The sequence below is a fragment of the Solea senegalensis genome, linkage group LG19 (genome assembly GCF_019176455.1).
Source record: "Solea senegalensis isolate Sse05_10M linkage group LG19, IFAPA_SoseM_1, whole genome shotgun sequence".
Taxonomy (NCBI): domain Eukaryota; kingdom Metazoa; phylum Chordata; class Actinopteri; order Pleuronectiformes; family Soleidae; genus Solea; species Solea senegalensis.
Window position 1 is genome coordinate 17,699,010 of NC_058038.1, and position 17,081 is coordinate 17,716,090.

A 17,081-nucleotide genomic window follows, 5' to 3' on the forward strand; every position below is an offset into this window, starting at 1 on the left:
TTTGAGACAAGTACACCTTCATTCAAGACCCACGTGTGTTAAATGAATCAAATTACTCAACTATGAAAGCAAAGATTTAATTAAGTCAGCTTGAGTTCTGTACAGAGTAGAATTCATTCAAGAATTCAAGTATGATGAAAAAGTGTTCATCTTTCATTGAAAAAAGCTCAAATCCATCAATTTGCAGTTTACATTTCTTACAGGTATCAGTGATAATTACATTAGGATAAAAACAGCACCAAATAAGACACTGACCATGCATCAGAGAGGGACATGTACAAAGGCACACTTTCCCCACACATAACACACACATTCACACACCCTCACTTAAAAAACTCATTCACTCCTCCCTGTCCACAGTGATATAGGTCTATCTTGTAAACATTGACAAATGTATTTTGTCATTTCATTTAACAACTCTATGAAGAATAGTATTTAAAACTTATCAAACTGTTTAAAAAAGTTATATTCAGCTGTGGTACTCGTTAAAACTTAAGTTGTTTCAGCTCAAGAATCCCAAGAGTCGTTCAGTCTGTATTAACAGACACACGTGCTTCATCCCCCAAAGCCACGTCCATCTTAATCCTGACATTTTGTCTGCTGGGTGTAGAGATCCTGCTGCATCATAGCGTCTTCCTCTTAGCATCTCCTCCCTGGCTTTGACTGACATCTGGACAGGAAGAACAATTTTTGAAATTAGTGAAAAGCAATGATGGGGGAACAATACAGAGATCAAATGACAGCTGAAATTACTCCATTAAAAAGGCATGCTGCCAACAAGTGACGAGCAGAGAACACAACAGGACCAGACAGACAGAACACCAGACACCTGGAAAGACAACAGGAGAGGGAGTAAATGGAGCAGGCTTTGAGGGTCAGATTTTACCTGAGAAAGCGAGCTGCATGTGAGGAGGCAGAGGAACCTGAGACCCTGACTGGAGACTCTTATACAGATCTGAGGAGACAGGACAGGGGGGACAAAGAGGGACACACGCCAACACAACAGGGAGGGAAGAGGGGACGGGCAAATGTGGAAAAGAAGGTGAGACAGACAAAGAGGAGCAAAATGACAGGGGTACAAAGCAAGCGATGACGGCCAATCAGAAGGAGTAAACGGATAAGGAGGTGTGAGATGAAGGGAAAAGTAGGATTCAAGAGAAATGAAGCAAACAAAATAAAGTAATGTCAAACAGGAGAAAAAAACAAGCTGACAAACAATATAATACATGATGATATTCTAACATGTAACACAAAAAACAGCCTTCACAGGAACAGACAACAGTAGATTTACAAACTGACGCTGGTCACATTCACAGAGGGCTTGACCTATGTAATATCTCAACATTTAAGGGTCCAGTGTGTAAGAGTTGGTGACATCTAGTGGTAAAACTGCAGACTGGAACAAACTTGATTAACTCCACCACTCACACTCCCTTTCCCAAGCAAGTCAGAGAACAATAGTGGCTTTCACACAGAAAATATGTAGTTCTTAATTTGAATACTAGTAAGCTTGCACTTCAAAATGTGAAAACAATATGGTGGACTCTGTAAAGCAAGGTTTATTCAAATTCTATGAAAACCAACCGATTTCTATTTTAAAGCAATTATACAAACATATTTATGGGTAGTATATTCACGCTGGATAAACCCTTGTTAAGGCCTCTGTACATCAACTGAAGCATGAATAATATAAATACTTAAATTAAAAAGTGCAGTCTTTTTACTGACCATCAGCTCGTTAACAAAGAGAGTGATTGGCCACTATTGTTTTTTTCAGACAGGAACATCCTGTTTGTTAGTAGACAAACAGGACGTTCCTCAACCAACTGTGCATCAAGCATTTTTAATTAATTATGCCCTATTGTCAACAACACACAGACTGGTAAGATACATATAAAATGAAAACCAACCTTCGTCCCAAAGAATAAAAGCCGCAACAACGCTCAGTGTCATTTCTTGGCTAATGTGAAAGCTGCACTGACTGGATACATGTTAAAAAATTATTATAAATGTGCAAATTATTGACACAAAATCCCCCACACTGTTACACACTGGACCTATAATCCCCTCGCCATGACATATGATCTATCATATCTACCGTGTGTGCAAATTTAAATCGGTATCATAGTGCAAGAATAACTTTCATCTACAGAGTATCCATGATTGTTTGTGGTGTTGATCACTCACTCTGGGTCAGGGTGGTGAACGATGCATTGCTACTGGCCGTGGAGCCGCTGGCTGCTTCGCTGGAGCCTGCTGTACCCAGTGAAGGCAGGTTCAGTAGCGAGGGGAACTGGAAGGGCAATGACACAGGCACGAGGCCCCCCAGCATCCCAAACCCTAGAGAGAGAGACGAGGGTGTCCCGAGCAGAGTGCTGCTACCTGTTGTGGAGACCTGTACATAAATGCATAAAGATCTTACATGTGTGGTCAAAATACTGCATCAAAAAAGACAAAAACTGCCAGTTTCCTCCAAATCATATTGCATTTCTGTACTTTAACCACCGAGTAGAGGTGAAGCCAGAACGCAGACCATTTACTGTCAGTTGTACATTAAAAACGTATTATCTGCAAACAGCGTCACAAATAAATACTGATCATGCTACATCCTACTGTGGAGGACAGCATTACACCATTCAGAGCACAACCTGCTGGGAATTATTAGAACAAAAAGCATTTATATCATAATATGTAATAACTACTGATTCTATAAGAAAGGCAACATGGTTGTGTTTTTGGTCTCTGCTCATTAAGAAGTAACAAAGAGAGTCTTCAACTCTCACTTTAAAAGTTCTTGCAATAATTATAAAAAATCAGTTGATTAGAAAAAACAATCCACACATTAATCAGCCTTAAAAGTGTTGACTTTGCAGAGATAAATCAGACTTAATTGTCTGAAACAGAAAGCAAAACCTGGAGTAAAGAACAGTTAGCAGTTAGTTCCTTTTCAATCAGTTCTCAAACCAGTTTCACTTGAGGATTTTGATTATAGTAAAACAAGTGAATGATCAGATATTCTGAATAATGCAGGTCACAAAAGCCCAGTTTTCACCAAGTTTTACAATCCTATATGCCCATATTGTTTGTTTCAACTGTCAAACATTGAGAAGAGAACCACTTTTTTGTGAGCCTTCTAGTTGGCTAAACTGGCACAGTGGATCAACACCTTCAGGGTGGAGCTAGAAAAACTAGTCTGTTGACTGAATACTTAGACAGAGAGTTGTCTGGACAACGGGCTGGAATTTAAAAAAAATGGCACTGTGCATTACTACAGAAAGGATCATAAGCAGATTGTTTTTTAATGAAAATATCAATGTGTAGCAGTGTTTACTGCATCACTTGGGTTAATTCTTGTGGCAGGCTACACCATGTCACACTGTTTACACAGCTTTTGCAACTATTGCCATCAGACTGACACACCCCGGAGTGGAAACTTGCCAGATTAGGGATTACTGTTGTAAACTGACTTGTGCTGAACTGTAATGATTGTACCACTTAGTAAAATTCAGCTTTATCTAAATGTGCGGACAGTACAAACCTGTGGTAACTGAGACGACACAGATGACGATGACACAGACGCGATGGACTTGGCGCCCTGAGGTGTCACACTCACGGGCCTTGGACGCTGACCTGGGTTAACAGAGGCCACTATGGGGGAGGCACTAGACCCTGAATGCTTGCTTATGGACGAGGTGTTGATAAGGCTGGTGTTGTTGGTGCTGTTGTTGCTGGGGGTCTTCTGGCTGCCTGGAGAAGTGTAGCTGCCTTGCCCTGGCTTGGTTGCTCCTCCATGGGCACCTGAGAACGTCGGGCGGAACCCTGCTGGGGTTTGGGGAGAGTACTTGAGAATGGTGGGAGTTGCCTGAGACCTGGGGTTTTGCAAGATGGAGGGTGATGCCGAGGTGGTGACGGTGACAGTGGGGTTGGGAGTTCGGGGAGTAAGTTTGACAATAGGCGGTATACTGCTGTGTGAAGACTTGGTGAGAGTGGCATGCATAGGGGTGATGAAGTTAGACTGCGGCCGGGGCTGAACACTAGAATGAGTCTGAGAGAGGGAATGAGAGGGGGTGGATTTACTCTGCGTGGAGTGGGGCAGGCGAGGAGTCTGGTAGGTTTTGGGCGTCAGAAGTGAGGTGGATGAATGGGTGTGCAGCCGAGACTGGGGTGATGTGAGGATGAGCGTGTCACTGCTGTTGGCTTTAATATTATTGCTGCCTTTGAGGAGGCCAGACAGAGGGGTGGAGACCACTGTCTTTGATCCTGGGGGCACAAGTGGAGACGCAGTGGGTGGTGGGCGAGGTTTAGGTGACGGTGATGAGGCAGACATGTTTACTTTTGCTGCACCCAAAGGTCTCTGAGTGTTCAAAACTGAATGTCTGTGTGCCTGCGTTATGGCCTTGACGACCCCCATCCCATCCACCCTCACAGAGGGCAGAGGAGAGGACATGGTGGAGGGGGGCCGAGACAGAGAGGTGGAGGAAGACAAAGAGGTAGAGATGTAGTGAGGTGTGCTAGAGGTGGGAGTGCTGACGGTGTTCTTTTTCTGCTGCTGAACTAGTGGCAAGGTGTGGAGGGAGGGGGGTTTGGTGGCTGTCCTGGGTCCTTCCGGCGACGGCGGGCTTTCCCCCTGAGCCAGGCCTTTGGCTGCGTTGCCAAGGATGGCAAGGGCCTGGGAAATGGAGTCTAATGAGGGAGCCGCCAGATCCTCATCAAGGGAATCCACACATATGGGCTCAGACGGTTTCTGAGGTGGTCGCCTGGCAACCTGGGCAGCAGGGGAGGGAGTGGCACCTGCTGAAGGTGTGGCTCGAACCCAGACAGCCTCCTGGAAAGATTTAGCAAAAATAACATTTCAGTGGTATTCTAAATTGTAGTTAAAAAAAATAATCAAATGACTCATCTCATTCCAACCCGTATTAATGAGATTATACGATGTTAAGTGAGCCATCAGCTCCACACAACTCTTACTATAGTTGTGTTTAGATCTTGTGCCGACAAGCAACATTCGTGCACTGCACTATGTAAAGACAAAGAGAGGCAACAGCAACAGAAGTTCACAAGTGATTGTACTGCTCAAACAACCCAGTCCTTTAGCAGTTTGACAGGATATGCCAACACACACACACACACACACACACACACACACACACACACACACACACACACACACACACACACACACACACACACACACACACACACACACACACACACACACACACGTCTGATAGTACTGGTTGACAGAGTCTGTTTTTAGATGAAGGAAGCAGCATAAAAATAATGTTCCATTTCAGCCATTGACGAAGACCAAACAGAGACAGAATAATAAAATCAACAACAAGAAATCTGCAAAGGTTACGCCCTGCAGCTTTAAGTTTGGGCTTGTATATTTACCCAACAGCAGTTTTTATAATATATATTTTAAGGTTATATTATAGTTGTTCTTCTTTAAAATACATCACTGCTGCTACGTTTGCATCTGCGACTACTATGGAGTTTTTATGCACTTAAAATGGAGACACCTGGAAACTCCACTGACCCCTTTTTGGTTAGCAGTTATCCACATTCACTTCCTGATCAGTTCTTATAAACTGAAACTCATCTACCAGCAGTGAATGCTTTTACTTTTTACCACAGTTTCTCATTTATAGTATTCGGTTCAACTAAGCAACCAACTGCAAGTACACAAACCGGTTTGTTTAAAAATGTTTGTGTAGCAGTACCTAAACTGTGCACGATTGATCAAGAGGCCAAGTTACTAGCAAGCACATGCACTTCATCACTTTTTAAGGAACAGCTGGTTTCAAAGTCTGACCTTTGGCTTTGCCTTGGGAGGAGGAACCATCTTCTTCTTTGCTCTGAAATGACAACAGGAGTGAGAAGAAGCTAAACCATCAGTCACCTGTGAATAAAAGGTTACAATAAGTTACATGACTCACGTGTAACCTGTGATGTGACCATGAGCCATGACGCTCTCTTTGAACAGCATCCTGTAGCAAGCAAACAAAAAAAATCTTTAAATGGTACACTATTCAGTAAAGGTTAAGAAATGTTATATGATATGTAATCTTAAATGAGGAAATGATGGCAAAAACAGACACACACAGACCTGGCCTGCATCCAGCCTTTCGGCCACAGAAGTTTGACTTCAGTCTCCATGAAGGCTTTGAGGTAATCCTCCAGAGACTGCGTGTTCTTACCCTCCAGCTCATAACAACTCAGTTTGACCCGCACCAGGTTACACAGCAATGACCTGGAAATCACATACAATTATCCAAATAATCCACTTAAGAGTCAATATGCACATGTATGGCCACTTCCCTCTGTGAATCTAACCTGAGTTTGTCGTCCCAGATAAACTTCTTCCGAGGCCCCATCACTCTCTTCCCCGGTTTCTCGTCATCATCCTCCTCTGACCCATTCTTCTCTCCCTCCCCAGACTGTTGCCTGGGAACACATAAAGAACCATCGCATGGTAAATCACTTTTAGAAAGAAATATGTAAAACAAACAGAAGCAATGGCTGCATCAATCTTAGCCACAGTTTACGCAAGACGAGTCCTTACTTTGCCACTTTGGCAATACAGTCCATGTTGTATCGAGCAATCTGCTCAGGCATCACGCTGCACACCGCTAGCTTCAGTTTCAGCAGGGGAGCGCGAAGCCGGTCATCCTGGACAACAGAGAAAACAGAGTCAGAAATCTCACACACATGCTAAATTTAGAATCAGATAACGGGCACACAGAGTACACACAACAGATACAACAAAATATGCTTTCACACAGCGAGCTTAGCATCCAACATAAACTAACTGGGATTATTTATTAACCAACTTAATGCAAAAATAATAAATATGGCTGCTGCGATGAATCTATACTAAATCATTTTGTTTTTTTAATTTAAACAAGTTGTGTAGAAAAAAACATTTTGCAATTTGGGAAACATGAATCGACAGTATTCATGGACCAAACAATGAATCAATTACTCCAAAAAATAATGAGCAGATTCCAGTATTGTGCAAATACACCTCAGATATAGCCAAAATGATAATAATTACTGTCACACACCTGTATGTTGAGGCTGAGCTTCTTAAGGCGTTTGAGTAGAGCTTCTTTATTGCAGGGCACAAAGGCCTCAAGGTGAGAGTAGACAGCTGAGCGTACCTCTGTAGGCTGCTCCTGAACTTGCAACTCAATACTGACACAGAAAGAGAGAGAGAGAATGTAATTTACATTATCTTTGTTGATTTACAGCCATCTGCATAAGAGAAAATGTGAATGAGACTCACTCTAGTAGGATGTTGTTCATGTCCAAAGTGAAGAATTTCTTTCTGCCCTCTTCGTCAAACAAACGGGACGCCTGTGACAACACAGTCAGGTGTTATTAAGAGTTTAAGAATGTCTCTGTCCATCCTGTTTACACTTCTGACACACCATAAAAAAAAGCAACGAATGTTGAGGAATGTCGATACGAATGAATCAACATTCTCGACTGCACTTCCTAATCTCTCATAGACAATGGTACAACACCACTCGTGTAACCGTGATACATGTCATTCGATTTTTTATGCAGTAAACTTGGTATTTCAGTATGTTCCTTCTGTCTGAACACTTCTCGAGCTAAATCTAAAAACAGGACAAGATGTTAGCAAAATAATTCTCTGCAACATGAAAATGATATGTTCAAATGTAATTTAAACTCGTACCGCTCTCAGGTCCTCAATGCGTTTTAAGAGAGGGCCTGGGAGTCCACTAGGCAGAGGGGGAGGAGTCATCATGTTGCCCTGTGGCACTCTGCTTACACCTGCTTTATGTCCCATTCCAAAGGAACCATTCTCTCCCTGCGCTGGACTGGAGGGCTGAGGCGAGTCCAGCATTCCAAAGTCCAGGTCGCCCATCATGTCCTGCAGTATGTCATTATTAGCCGTACCCAGCAATGACATCACAGCCGGGTCGGCACTCAGGTCAACCATTGTGCAGTCGTTTCCACCGGCAGCCTTTGGGTGGGCGTTGAGGACTGCACTGTTGGTATGGGGCACTTTGGCGTTGGACCGCTGCAGACCACCAGCAGCTATATTCTTCTTGCGCATCTCGTCCTTCTCCCTGTTGAAACGACGCAGCATGTTGGCCAAGTGGAGAGAGTCCTTCATCAGCTTCTTCCGCTTTTTCTTTTCTGGACGATGAATACTCAGGGCTGAAACGCTGCTAAATAGAAGAGAGATATTTAACCAAGTAGCACAGAAAATCTTATGTCACAATTAACACTCAAACTGTAGATGGTGAGAAGGTTGATAGGAATGACTTGCATGATCAAACAATTAGTGTTTTGAATGAATCCGTAATTAAATTCTTAAAATATTTCAAAGCAATGTATAAACAGTGAAGAATGATTAAAAGCATACCCAGACTTTGGTACTCTATTCTTCTTGGGTTTCTTTTCCTCCAGGATTCCATCTGGCTTTTTCCGTCTTTTCTTAATCACCCTCTCTTCGCCATCTTTCATCTTCTAAAGTAAGATAAAGAAACACCCACAAACATAAGCATTGATGTTTAACCTTCCTGCATTTGAATGTCCTGATAGAAGTGCAGAGAAGATGATTTACCTTGAAGTGATTCTGCTCCATGCCTGCATTTTCTCCCTCAGAGTCAGATGCTGCTCTGAACTGCAGAGTGCCAGTATTGATGTAGAAGCCTCCGTGTTTTGTGGTGAGTGAGGCCGGTACCAGCTCATCATACTGAGGATGGAGGATAAATGACTGTTATATTCCATTTATTACCAGCATTAAAGATTCAGTTCATCATAACACAACACGTTTTGAATTAATAAAGAGAACTCACAGCCTCTGAATTGTCTATGAATGGGTCAGTCTCGTCATAGCCATATCCAATATCAATAAGATCCTGCATTCTGTCCTTTTTCTTCTTCTTGGGGACAATGCCCTACAAACAGAGGGAAAAACACAAGGGATCAAAATCCTTCAAAAAACAAATGCCTAGCATTCACCATAAGCATACAATCCAAACAATTACAGCTGTTATCCAAGTATCTTGAGAATACAATACTTACATATTTGCTCTCAAATTTCTTGGCCAGCGCCTCAACCTCACGTCTTTCCCTCTCATCATCAGCAAAAGGGTCATTGGGGTCCAGAGGAGGAGTGAGCCCTTTAGGGACTGTTGAAGCAGCATGCTTAACCTGACATAAACAAAGAAACTGAATTAGGAATAGGAGAAGGCAGGCATTACCTCATATATGGTGCTTACTCACACAGTTTACTTATCACACGTGTAAGAGAACAGGTATATAATGGTTTTTAATGGCTCTGAAAGCAGCCATATCCAATTTGAGAAAATAACCCTGATGACACCATCAAGTCAAACATGACATTTACAAAAGAATGTCTACAATAAAACCTGAGGGCAGGGAGTTTAAAAGACATGTTTACTGCATTCATGTCATTAAGCAATTTCCCCAGGGGAACAATTAAGAATTTCAGATTCTGAAATCAGCACAACGTTTAAAACAAAAACAAATGTTAACTTTAAATAAGTTATTAAGAATTAAAGCGGTAGGGATACATTTCATCATCAAAGTGTCACTCAACCTGCTCTTAAAGGTTTGTTTGAGTTGGGTTGTATAGAGTCAGAGAGCCGGACTTTGTTAGGAAAATATTGATCGTAAGAGAAAGCGTGTTTGTCTACATGGTAAACTTCTGTAAACATTCAGACTTTAGCATTTGGTTAGAATGTTGATCTATTTTGGGGCTGGGGCATATTTACTGTCCCTGTTCATATCAAAATAATACGTAAACTGTGATTCTCTGCGTGTGCTCTGCGTTCTCCTCTATTAAACATAATTAATGTGAAATTCTACATAAAAACACTGAATTGCATCACATACTAATACTCATGAGCAGCACTTTCATTTCCGGTTTCAATAAATCACAGCAAACTTTGACAACAGATCAAAGTAAGTGAAACAGGAGCGTAACATTCTTAGTTAAACAGATATGGGTGTTACATTAACACCACACATGCACAGTCTGTACTTTAAAGTACAAACAACAGCATAATTGTTGTGGCATCTCAGAGCTGAGCTGGTGCCAAGTAACCAGGATTTAGGCCCCTCCTCCTCACATCATGGTGCCTGCTCTCCTAACCTGAGAAACTGTTGAGTTCACCAACTCGCCGTAGTTGAACTCGGCGGAACCTCGTTCGCTCGGCTCCGTCAGCGGGAGGATGAGGCGGACGGTAGGTTTCGTCTCCTCGGTCTCGGCGTCGCTTCCTTTCGCGTTGCCAAACAGCCCCCCACCGCCACCGCCGCCTCCTCCTCCTCCTGACCCCAGCGCCGCCGCACTTCCACCTCCATCTTTCCCAAAAGTGATGTCGACGGCCTCATCTTCGCGGCGACGCTTCTTGCTGGACTCAGGGGTTGGCGGCGAGGTGGTGAAAGATGAAATGGTGACAAACGGCACTTTCCTCGGCTCTGCCATTTGACGCTCTCCGTGCGACGAGCGGACACGCGAAACGGGCAGCGCCGCACTCCCGTGCCGCTGGCTGGAGAGCTTAACCTGCAGATGGTCGACAAGTACAACTAGCTAGTAGCTCTGCTAGCTAGCGTCCTCAGAATGAGTGCTGCAGACAATACAATCACTTTTATCTCCTCTTAACCCGTTTTAATCCATAAAGTATAATCCCAGGCGCGGCCCCGTCGCTTGCGAGGGACTTAAAAAGTGAGAAATCGCAGTTTTGAGCGCTTCCATGAAATTGGCAGTTCGCTACCGCAAGGAGTATTCTGTAGTAGCCATCTTGATCATTATTATCATTATTCAGAGTCTGGGCGTGCGTATGAAAAGAAAGCGGAAGCCGGGGAGGAAAAGGAAGAGCGTCTGACCAATCACAGAGCTGAAACACGCCCTCCTGACACACGAGCGCGAACGTGGACACGATCGTTTCACACACATAGGCGCTCGTGCTTTTCACGCTGTCCTCAATATACCTCTAAACAAATAACTCGTAAAATTTCATTCACCATCAATTTCTAAGCATTAAAAAACAATAAATAAATGAATGAATTAAATATAGTCAAGTCCAATCCAACTTTATTTATAAAACACTGTAAAACAACCACAGTGGACAAGTGCTGCACAGAATGATAAATAAATACAGAAAGAGGAAAAAGAAAAAGCTTGCACGGGGCCATAAAATACACCTAAAAGAACAACTGCAATAAGTTAAAAGACATAAATATAGCAACAAAATAAAACAACATCCACAACTTCAATAGTGTCGAAGACCAATGAAAACAGATGGGTTTTAGGAAAAGATTTAAAAACAGACATAAATAGATAGATAGATAGACAGACAGACAGATAGATAAGGCCTGTAGCCATATTAGGCGTGTATGTCTGTATTACTAAATCATTAAACACTAAATTATGAATGTTTTAAGTGAATAAAAGACACAAGAAGATACACATTTATATTAATGAGTCCATATTAAAATAACTAAAATCTGGAATTATGTTCCACATTCTACCAACTGTTATATTTCCCTAAAAATTGCAGTGATTTAAACTTCAAACACAGCCCATGTTATTGGAGTCCTGTTATTATGCTGTTCCTCCAGGACATAAATGTGTCTCTAGAACGTAGAAACAAACACTTAGTGTTGTTACTTCGTTTAGAAATAAGCTAAACAAAGAGTGTGCAGGTACAAAAATAATACTACTGGTATTGCACATAAATATATGACCGCAGGTGGCGATGTCGCACATTTTCGGCATGTGCATGTTCAGCAACAGTCGAGAAGAAGATTTACGTAAACAGCGAAAGCACAGATTTTTATTTTGTTAACGCTGTAACGCATTTGAACCATGGATGATTTGAACATTTTGACATAAACAAAGAACATACACTGTGATATATCCATTTATATGGATAAATATGGAAACATGGTCATGTACGACACAAAATTAAATTGATTTAAATAAATCATTTTTAAAAAAGTAAAAGGGGAACTTAACTATGATAATTTTTATATTTCTTTATATTATAAGTATGTATTTATATTTTCGGAAATATAAACTTATATTTAATAAAAAAAGATTAAGGAGAACTGAAGTGTCGGTCATTTGGTAATGCATAAAGTGATTTGGCACAATTTGATATTATTTTAGGGACTTTACGTAGAGTTAAAAGCACATAAATATGAGTGTATTCTTTTAATTGTGCCTTGTGCTGCATAGACACCGTTTTAACAGTGTAAACCATTTACCTGCAAAATCAGATCACGTGTGCAGTAAATCTGACACCACCTCTGCATTAAACACATACTTTCCTGATTATGCTTGGGACTCAATGCCCTCATGTCTATTATAGTCTGCACCAAGAAATTAGTCTGTAAACTTCATTGATGTTTAAACAAATAGATTCCTCCAGACTGAAACAGACCAGTGTGTGACTAATTAGGATTTTCATGACAAATGTCTAAATGGAGTGACAGTCCTCTATCCTCTCAATCTGGTGTTATATTACTAATGATCCGGAAACTAATACAGGATCAGAGCTTGAAACAGATCAGACTCGGATCACTGCACAGCCAACATCTCACTGTACCCTCATAATCATTTAAAATCTATTCACCTAGTTTTTGAGTATTAAGAAATCAGGTAATTACTAATTTTTGACAATATACATCAGCTAAAAACCCCTTCATGTTAAACCCAACTTAAAATAAAATGCACAATACAGGTCAGATGATCTACAAGGCTAGTTTAGAGAATGAGTGGAATATACATCTTTAGTTTTGGTGAATTCATTTCAATAGCATGATAACAGTATACTCCACCTCAATTAACATAACCTGAAGGATTTCCTGATTTCATTATTTCACCAGTGGTCAGTTATGAGCCATTTGGCTTCATGTCCTAAAGCTGAACATCTGATATTTAGCATCATTGAAATTAAGGTAACAAAGTCAAAGTGAAAAAAACACTTTTATTGTTGCCAAAGATGATGGTTTAAGACCAGTCAGAAGTGGTGCCACCCCAGTCAGATGCCTGGGCAGTGGGAGCAGTGGACCAGTCATCTGTGGCAGGCTGGGTACTCCAGTCCTCTGCAGAAAGAAAAAAATTCAATTTGAGCATAAAACAGTAAATGCAATACCGACAGTACATATGATTTGGGATCACCACTCACCAGAAAAGACTTCCCCAGTCTTTACAGGTGGAGCAGCAGCAGCAGCCGCAGCAGCAGTTGCTACAAAGACAGAAGTAGCATTTTATTTGCAGTTCCACATGGATGCACTTAAAGTTAACATACATTGATTAGAGTGGCAATCTTACCAGGGGCAAACTGCTGGATGGGCACAGATGGCACAGCAACACCCTCAGACCAGTCAGCGACCTCTGGCTGAGCAAACTCAGCTGGAGGAGCACTCCATTCACCCTGGAACTCTTCCTTTCCAACAGCCTTTTCAGCTGCAGCCTGTTCCTCCTTCTCAATCTGCCATGAAATGATTAAGCATTATGTATTACAATATGAAAACAAAACATGAAACTATGAATATAATTTAAATCCATCTCACCTCTTCAGGGTCCCTGTAAAAGTACAAATCTGGCATGACATCCCATGGGTGTTCCCTGGAGATGGTTCCCCTCATCCTGAGAACCTCCCTGGCCAACATCCACCACATCAGACCCACAGAGTGGTGACCCTGCAACATTTACAGATCATGTCATGGAACAGTTAACTTCCAATCAAGAGCCACTGTATTATGTCATAATCTTCTAATGATCAAAAGGGCATTAACAACTGTGGCAAGACCTTAACTCATTTTTTCTGTGTAGTTCAGAAAGAGGAGTTTTAAGGCCAGGCACATTGTTCTGGCACACATCCTACACCCAGCACCGCACAGACAGGACAGCACCGGGCTCTAACAGTGTGCAACATTCATTCACCAAGAGGGCTGGAATAAGAGCTTATGTTTTCCCAGTTTGACACACCTTGTTGTTACATGGGATGGCAATGTCCACATATCTCAGGGGGGAGTCTGTGTTGCACAGGGCAATGGTGGGGATGTTGACATAGGAAGCCTCAGTCAGTGGCTGATGGTCAGCACGAGGGTCGGTCACAAGCAGGAGGCGAGGCTCCCTGAAAGCAGCCTGGATCTGATTGGTGAAGGTACCAGGGGTGAAACGACCATGGAAGGTTGTAGCACCGGTGGCGGAGGCAAACTTCAGCACTGCTCTCTAAAAGGGGCACGGAGAATAAATTACTCAGATAAATTCTAATTATTTTTATTTAAATAGATTGCACTGTGGCTCAGGTTACTATCAAACCCCAGTCATGGGACAGCAGTCCTCATGGTGTTAGCGAAAACCCGGCACACTTGCTATTGCACTCTTCCGACACCTGAACACCGACATCAGTGCCCGGCTTTAACAGAGTGCGTAGTTTGAATGACAGTGAAAGTGCTACTGAATTGTTACAGAACAAAAACGTCATGTTTTTACCTGTCCAGTGTTCCTGGAGGAGATCACACACACATCAGCTGGGTTCTCAATGGCAACAATGGCCCTGGCTGCCAACAGCAGCTTCTCCCACGTCTTTTTTAAATTAATGATGTACACACCTTAAGATTTAGAGAGGAATAAAAGCAGACATGGCTTGTAATCAATTATTCTGTAGACTGCATTCATGAACTGCATTTACACTTTTATTTAAAGTTTTATCAAAAGAAATGCATAAGTTGCATTTGTATTGTTAACATTGTACCTACATTGTCAACTGATACATCTGGGCAAATATTTTAATTAACAAATTCAGGCACTCTAAAGTCACTACTTGACAACTCCCTACTGCTCAAATTGATGACAGGAAACATGGGCAAAAGTTACCCAGCTAATGAGTTACAGCAGGATAGAGACAAGGATGTCCATCCCCATTCAATGCAGACTTTATGCACTGTCCACAGTAATTTTGTTTACCCCCGATAGGTAGATAGCACGATGTATCACTATATGACTGCCTTGCAATATATTAACAGAGAACCGTTGACATTATTGGTGTCTTGTCACGTATTGTAAGCTACCCTGTGATTCCCACCCAACACTTACCGTCACTTTTCCTCTTATAGACGTAGTGATCCATCTGGAAGTCCAAGTTGGTACCTCCCAGGTGGGTTCCTGCAGCCAGGAACTTCAGCACATCCTCCTCCTTCATTTGAAGGACATCCAGATTTCCGGACATCGTGACCGCTTTCCCCGAGTTACGAGTTATGGGAGAGCTACAAAAAGATATGCTTAGGTCAATAAATGAGAACTATTTATTTTGTAATAATTCATTTTGGTTAAAAGTAAGTAAAAGTATCAATCATGCAAGTGTGGCAAGCACATCGCGGGCAAAAAAGCTGAAGCAGTTTTTGCTTAAACGTGCCGCTCCGATCAACGAAAGACGGCAGACTTTAAGACGATTCCATACATTTAAGCTCTCGTTTACAAAACCCTAAAACGTTTAGTCTGTAAAAGCAATACATTTACAAATGATAATGTAAACTAATTGCGGCATTAAAGCTCATCAGTATTTATCATCAGGCGCGAGGGCAACAGCGAGGTGAGCGCGTGTCAGATGCTAGCAAGTTAGCTCAGCATGTTAGCAGCATCTATTTTATGAAAAATACAGAAGAAGAGGACACGACAGATAACATTCTAACGGCCCTGATGCGAGACTAGACGACTACAAGCCAATATGTCGTGTCTCAATTAGCATTTGATGTGTTTATTAGCAGATTATATGAATTTGATACTCACCACGAAACAACGCCGTATGGAAATCTGACCACACGGTGAAAAGAGAGCGTTGGGCGGAAATGACGTAGTATTTATACCAAATTTCAAGGCGTGGGATTGGTTGGTTCTTGTGAATCCGGGTTGCTGTAGTTCTGTGATCAGGCCGCCAGGTGGGGTTGTCGCCAATGTGTAAGAGAGGACAGGAGCAGGTTACCAGAGGCTAGACCAGAGGTCGGATGAGTATCCCATATTAAGACAGTGGGGATGTAAATACCATATTAAGACAATGCTGAGACGCTGACTCCTCAGTGAAAGACTGACCTGTGTTGCAACTGTGTTTGCTAAAGATAAAGTGTTCCAGAGATCATACTGTGTGTACACAGTTACACAACAAAATTGAGAAGATATGTGCAGTGTTGGGTATGATCGTGGATCTACAATAGCGTTGACCAACATGTTACGGGACACTGAACAGACACTGGAAGATAAGTGGGTTAGCTGGAAATTACATGTTGATTCAAAACCTGGGTTTGTGTGAATGTCAAGGACACAAGAGGTGGTGGATCTTACAAATAAGGCCACAAAGAAGAGTGGAGCAATGTGTCACATGAGGGGCCCACATGTTTTGGAGATGTTTTCTGGGAAGGCATACACAGTAAATAAAAAACAGGCTATTGCCCTGGTGAGCCATATTTAGCACTTCATGACATATGCAATCTATTTATCTAAGTTGCAGAGTCATTACGACAAATCTCATGTTCCATGACTGATTCATTGATCAGTGATGCCCAGCCTGGAGAAACATGATGCAGAAGACAGGCCCAATAGACAAAGATTATTCTAATCCTCTTTTTTAGCATTTGCAGGACCCTAGAGATAGGCAACCAATTATTTATTATCTCGGAGTACATTTTAAAAGTCATTTCCACCCTGAAAGCATCATACAAATGAATTTTTTATTTTTATTTTTATTTTTTTAACCAAAGGCGTACTTTCACTTGCCAGTAAGTGATGCAATGACTGGCTTTACAGGTTATCTGTAGCAGTATACTGTAAAATATACAGTATAATGCACTCTCATGAGATAACAACCATATTATATTTGTTATCTCATGAAAGTGCTTCTGATACTTTTATGCCACAGTTCAAACTGAAAGCCATCATCCTGGCAGAATCTATTATACAACATACTTAAAATTCAGTTTTTAGGAAATAACTTGTTGATGTATTACATTTTCCACCATTACTATCTGACCAATAAGTACATCCAGCCAACTAAATAACAAAACGG

The 17,081-nt window shown here is 41.8% G+C and overlaps 2 protein-coding genes across 4 annotated transcripts; both read right to left on the reverse strand.

Moving 5' to 3' along the window:
• Window positions 1–63: 63 nt before the first annotated feature.
• ubn2b (ubinuclein 2b) lies at window positions 64–11,055 on the reverse strand. 3 transcript variants are annotated; one of them, XM_044050691.1, is made up of 17 exons: window positions 10,160–11,053; window positions 9,067–9,195; window positions 8,838–8,939; window positions 8,603–8,734; window positions 8,402–8,505; window positions 7,706–8,201; window positions 7,289–7,359; window positions 7,068–7,197; window positions 6,566–6,672; window positions 6,337–6,447; window positions 6,110–6,253; window positions 5,940–5,990; window positions 5,816–5,858; window positions 3,539–4,825; window positions 2,188–2,395; window positions 887–955; window positions 64–670 (listed from the first exon to the last, which is right to left on the reverse strand). In XM_044050691.1, exons 1-17 carry the CDS (start codon window positions 10,490–10,492, stop codon window positions 624–626), a joined length of 3,564 nt encoding a protein of 1,187 aa, XP_043906626.1. In that variant the 5' UTR covers window positions 10,493–11,053; the 3' UTR covers window positions 64–623. The 3 variants fall into 3 exon arrangements, with proteins under 3 accessions (XP_043906626.1, XP_043906625.1, XP_043906627.1); XM_044050690.1 differs by having other exon boundaries at window positions 7,706–8,204; window positions 10,160–11,052; XM_044050692.1 differs by lacking the exon at window positions 887–955 and having other exon boundaries at window positions 7,706–8,204; window positions 10,160–11,055.
• Window positions 11,056–12,978: 1,923 nt separating this feature from the next.
• rpsa (ribosomal protein SA) lies at window positions 12,979–15,894 on the reverse strand. Its single transcript, XM_044051597.1, has 8 exons — window positions 15,812–15,894; window positions 15,119–15,288; window positions 14,516–14,634; window positions 14,006–14,251; window positions 13,588–13,716; window positions 13,346–13,505; window positions 13,200–13,259; window positions 12,979–13,116 (listed from the first exon to the last, which is right to left on the reverse strand). Exons 2-8 carry the CDS (start codon window positions 15,249–15,251, stop codon window positions 13,022–13,024), a joined length of 942 nt encoding a protein of 313 aa, XP_043907532.1. The 5' UTR covers window positions 15,252–15,288; window positions 15,812–15,894; the 3' UTR covers window positions 12,979–13,021.
• Window positions 15,895–17,081: the final 1,187 nt, after the last annotated feature.

What these genes read in the sequence shown, in the direction of transcription:
- ubn2b (XM_044050690.1), bottom strand. Translation starts at nt 10,492, where the DNA reads ATGGCAGAGCCGAGGAAAGTGCCGTTTGTCACCATTTCATCTTTCACC. An exon ending in TGGAGCAGAATCACTTCAAG is followed by an intron (nt 8,506 to 8,602) that starts GTAAATCATCTT and finishes ATCTTACTTTAG; the next exon opens with AAGATGAAAGATGGCGAAGA. An exon ending in GGTCACATCACAGGTTACAC is followed by an intron (nt 5,859 to 5,939) that starts GTGAGTCATGTA and finishes TTGTCATTTCAG; the next exon opens with AGCAAAGAAGAAGATGGTTC.
- rpsa (XM_044051597.1), bottom strand. Translation starts at nt 15,251, where the DNA reads ATGTCCGGAAATCTGGATGTCCTTCAAATGAAGGAGGAGGATGTGCTG. An exon ending in CCTCCAGGAACACTGGACAG is followed by an intron (nt 14,252 to 14,515) that starts GTAAAAACATGA and finishes TGCCCCTTTTAG; the next exon opens with AGAGCAGTGCTGAAGTTTGC. An exon ending in CATCCAGCAGTTTGCCCCTG is followed by an intron (nt 13,260 to 13,345) that starts GTAAGATTGCCA and finishes CTGTCTTTGTAG; the next exon opens with CAACTGCTGCTGCGGCTGCT.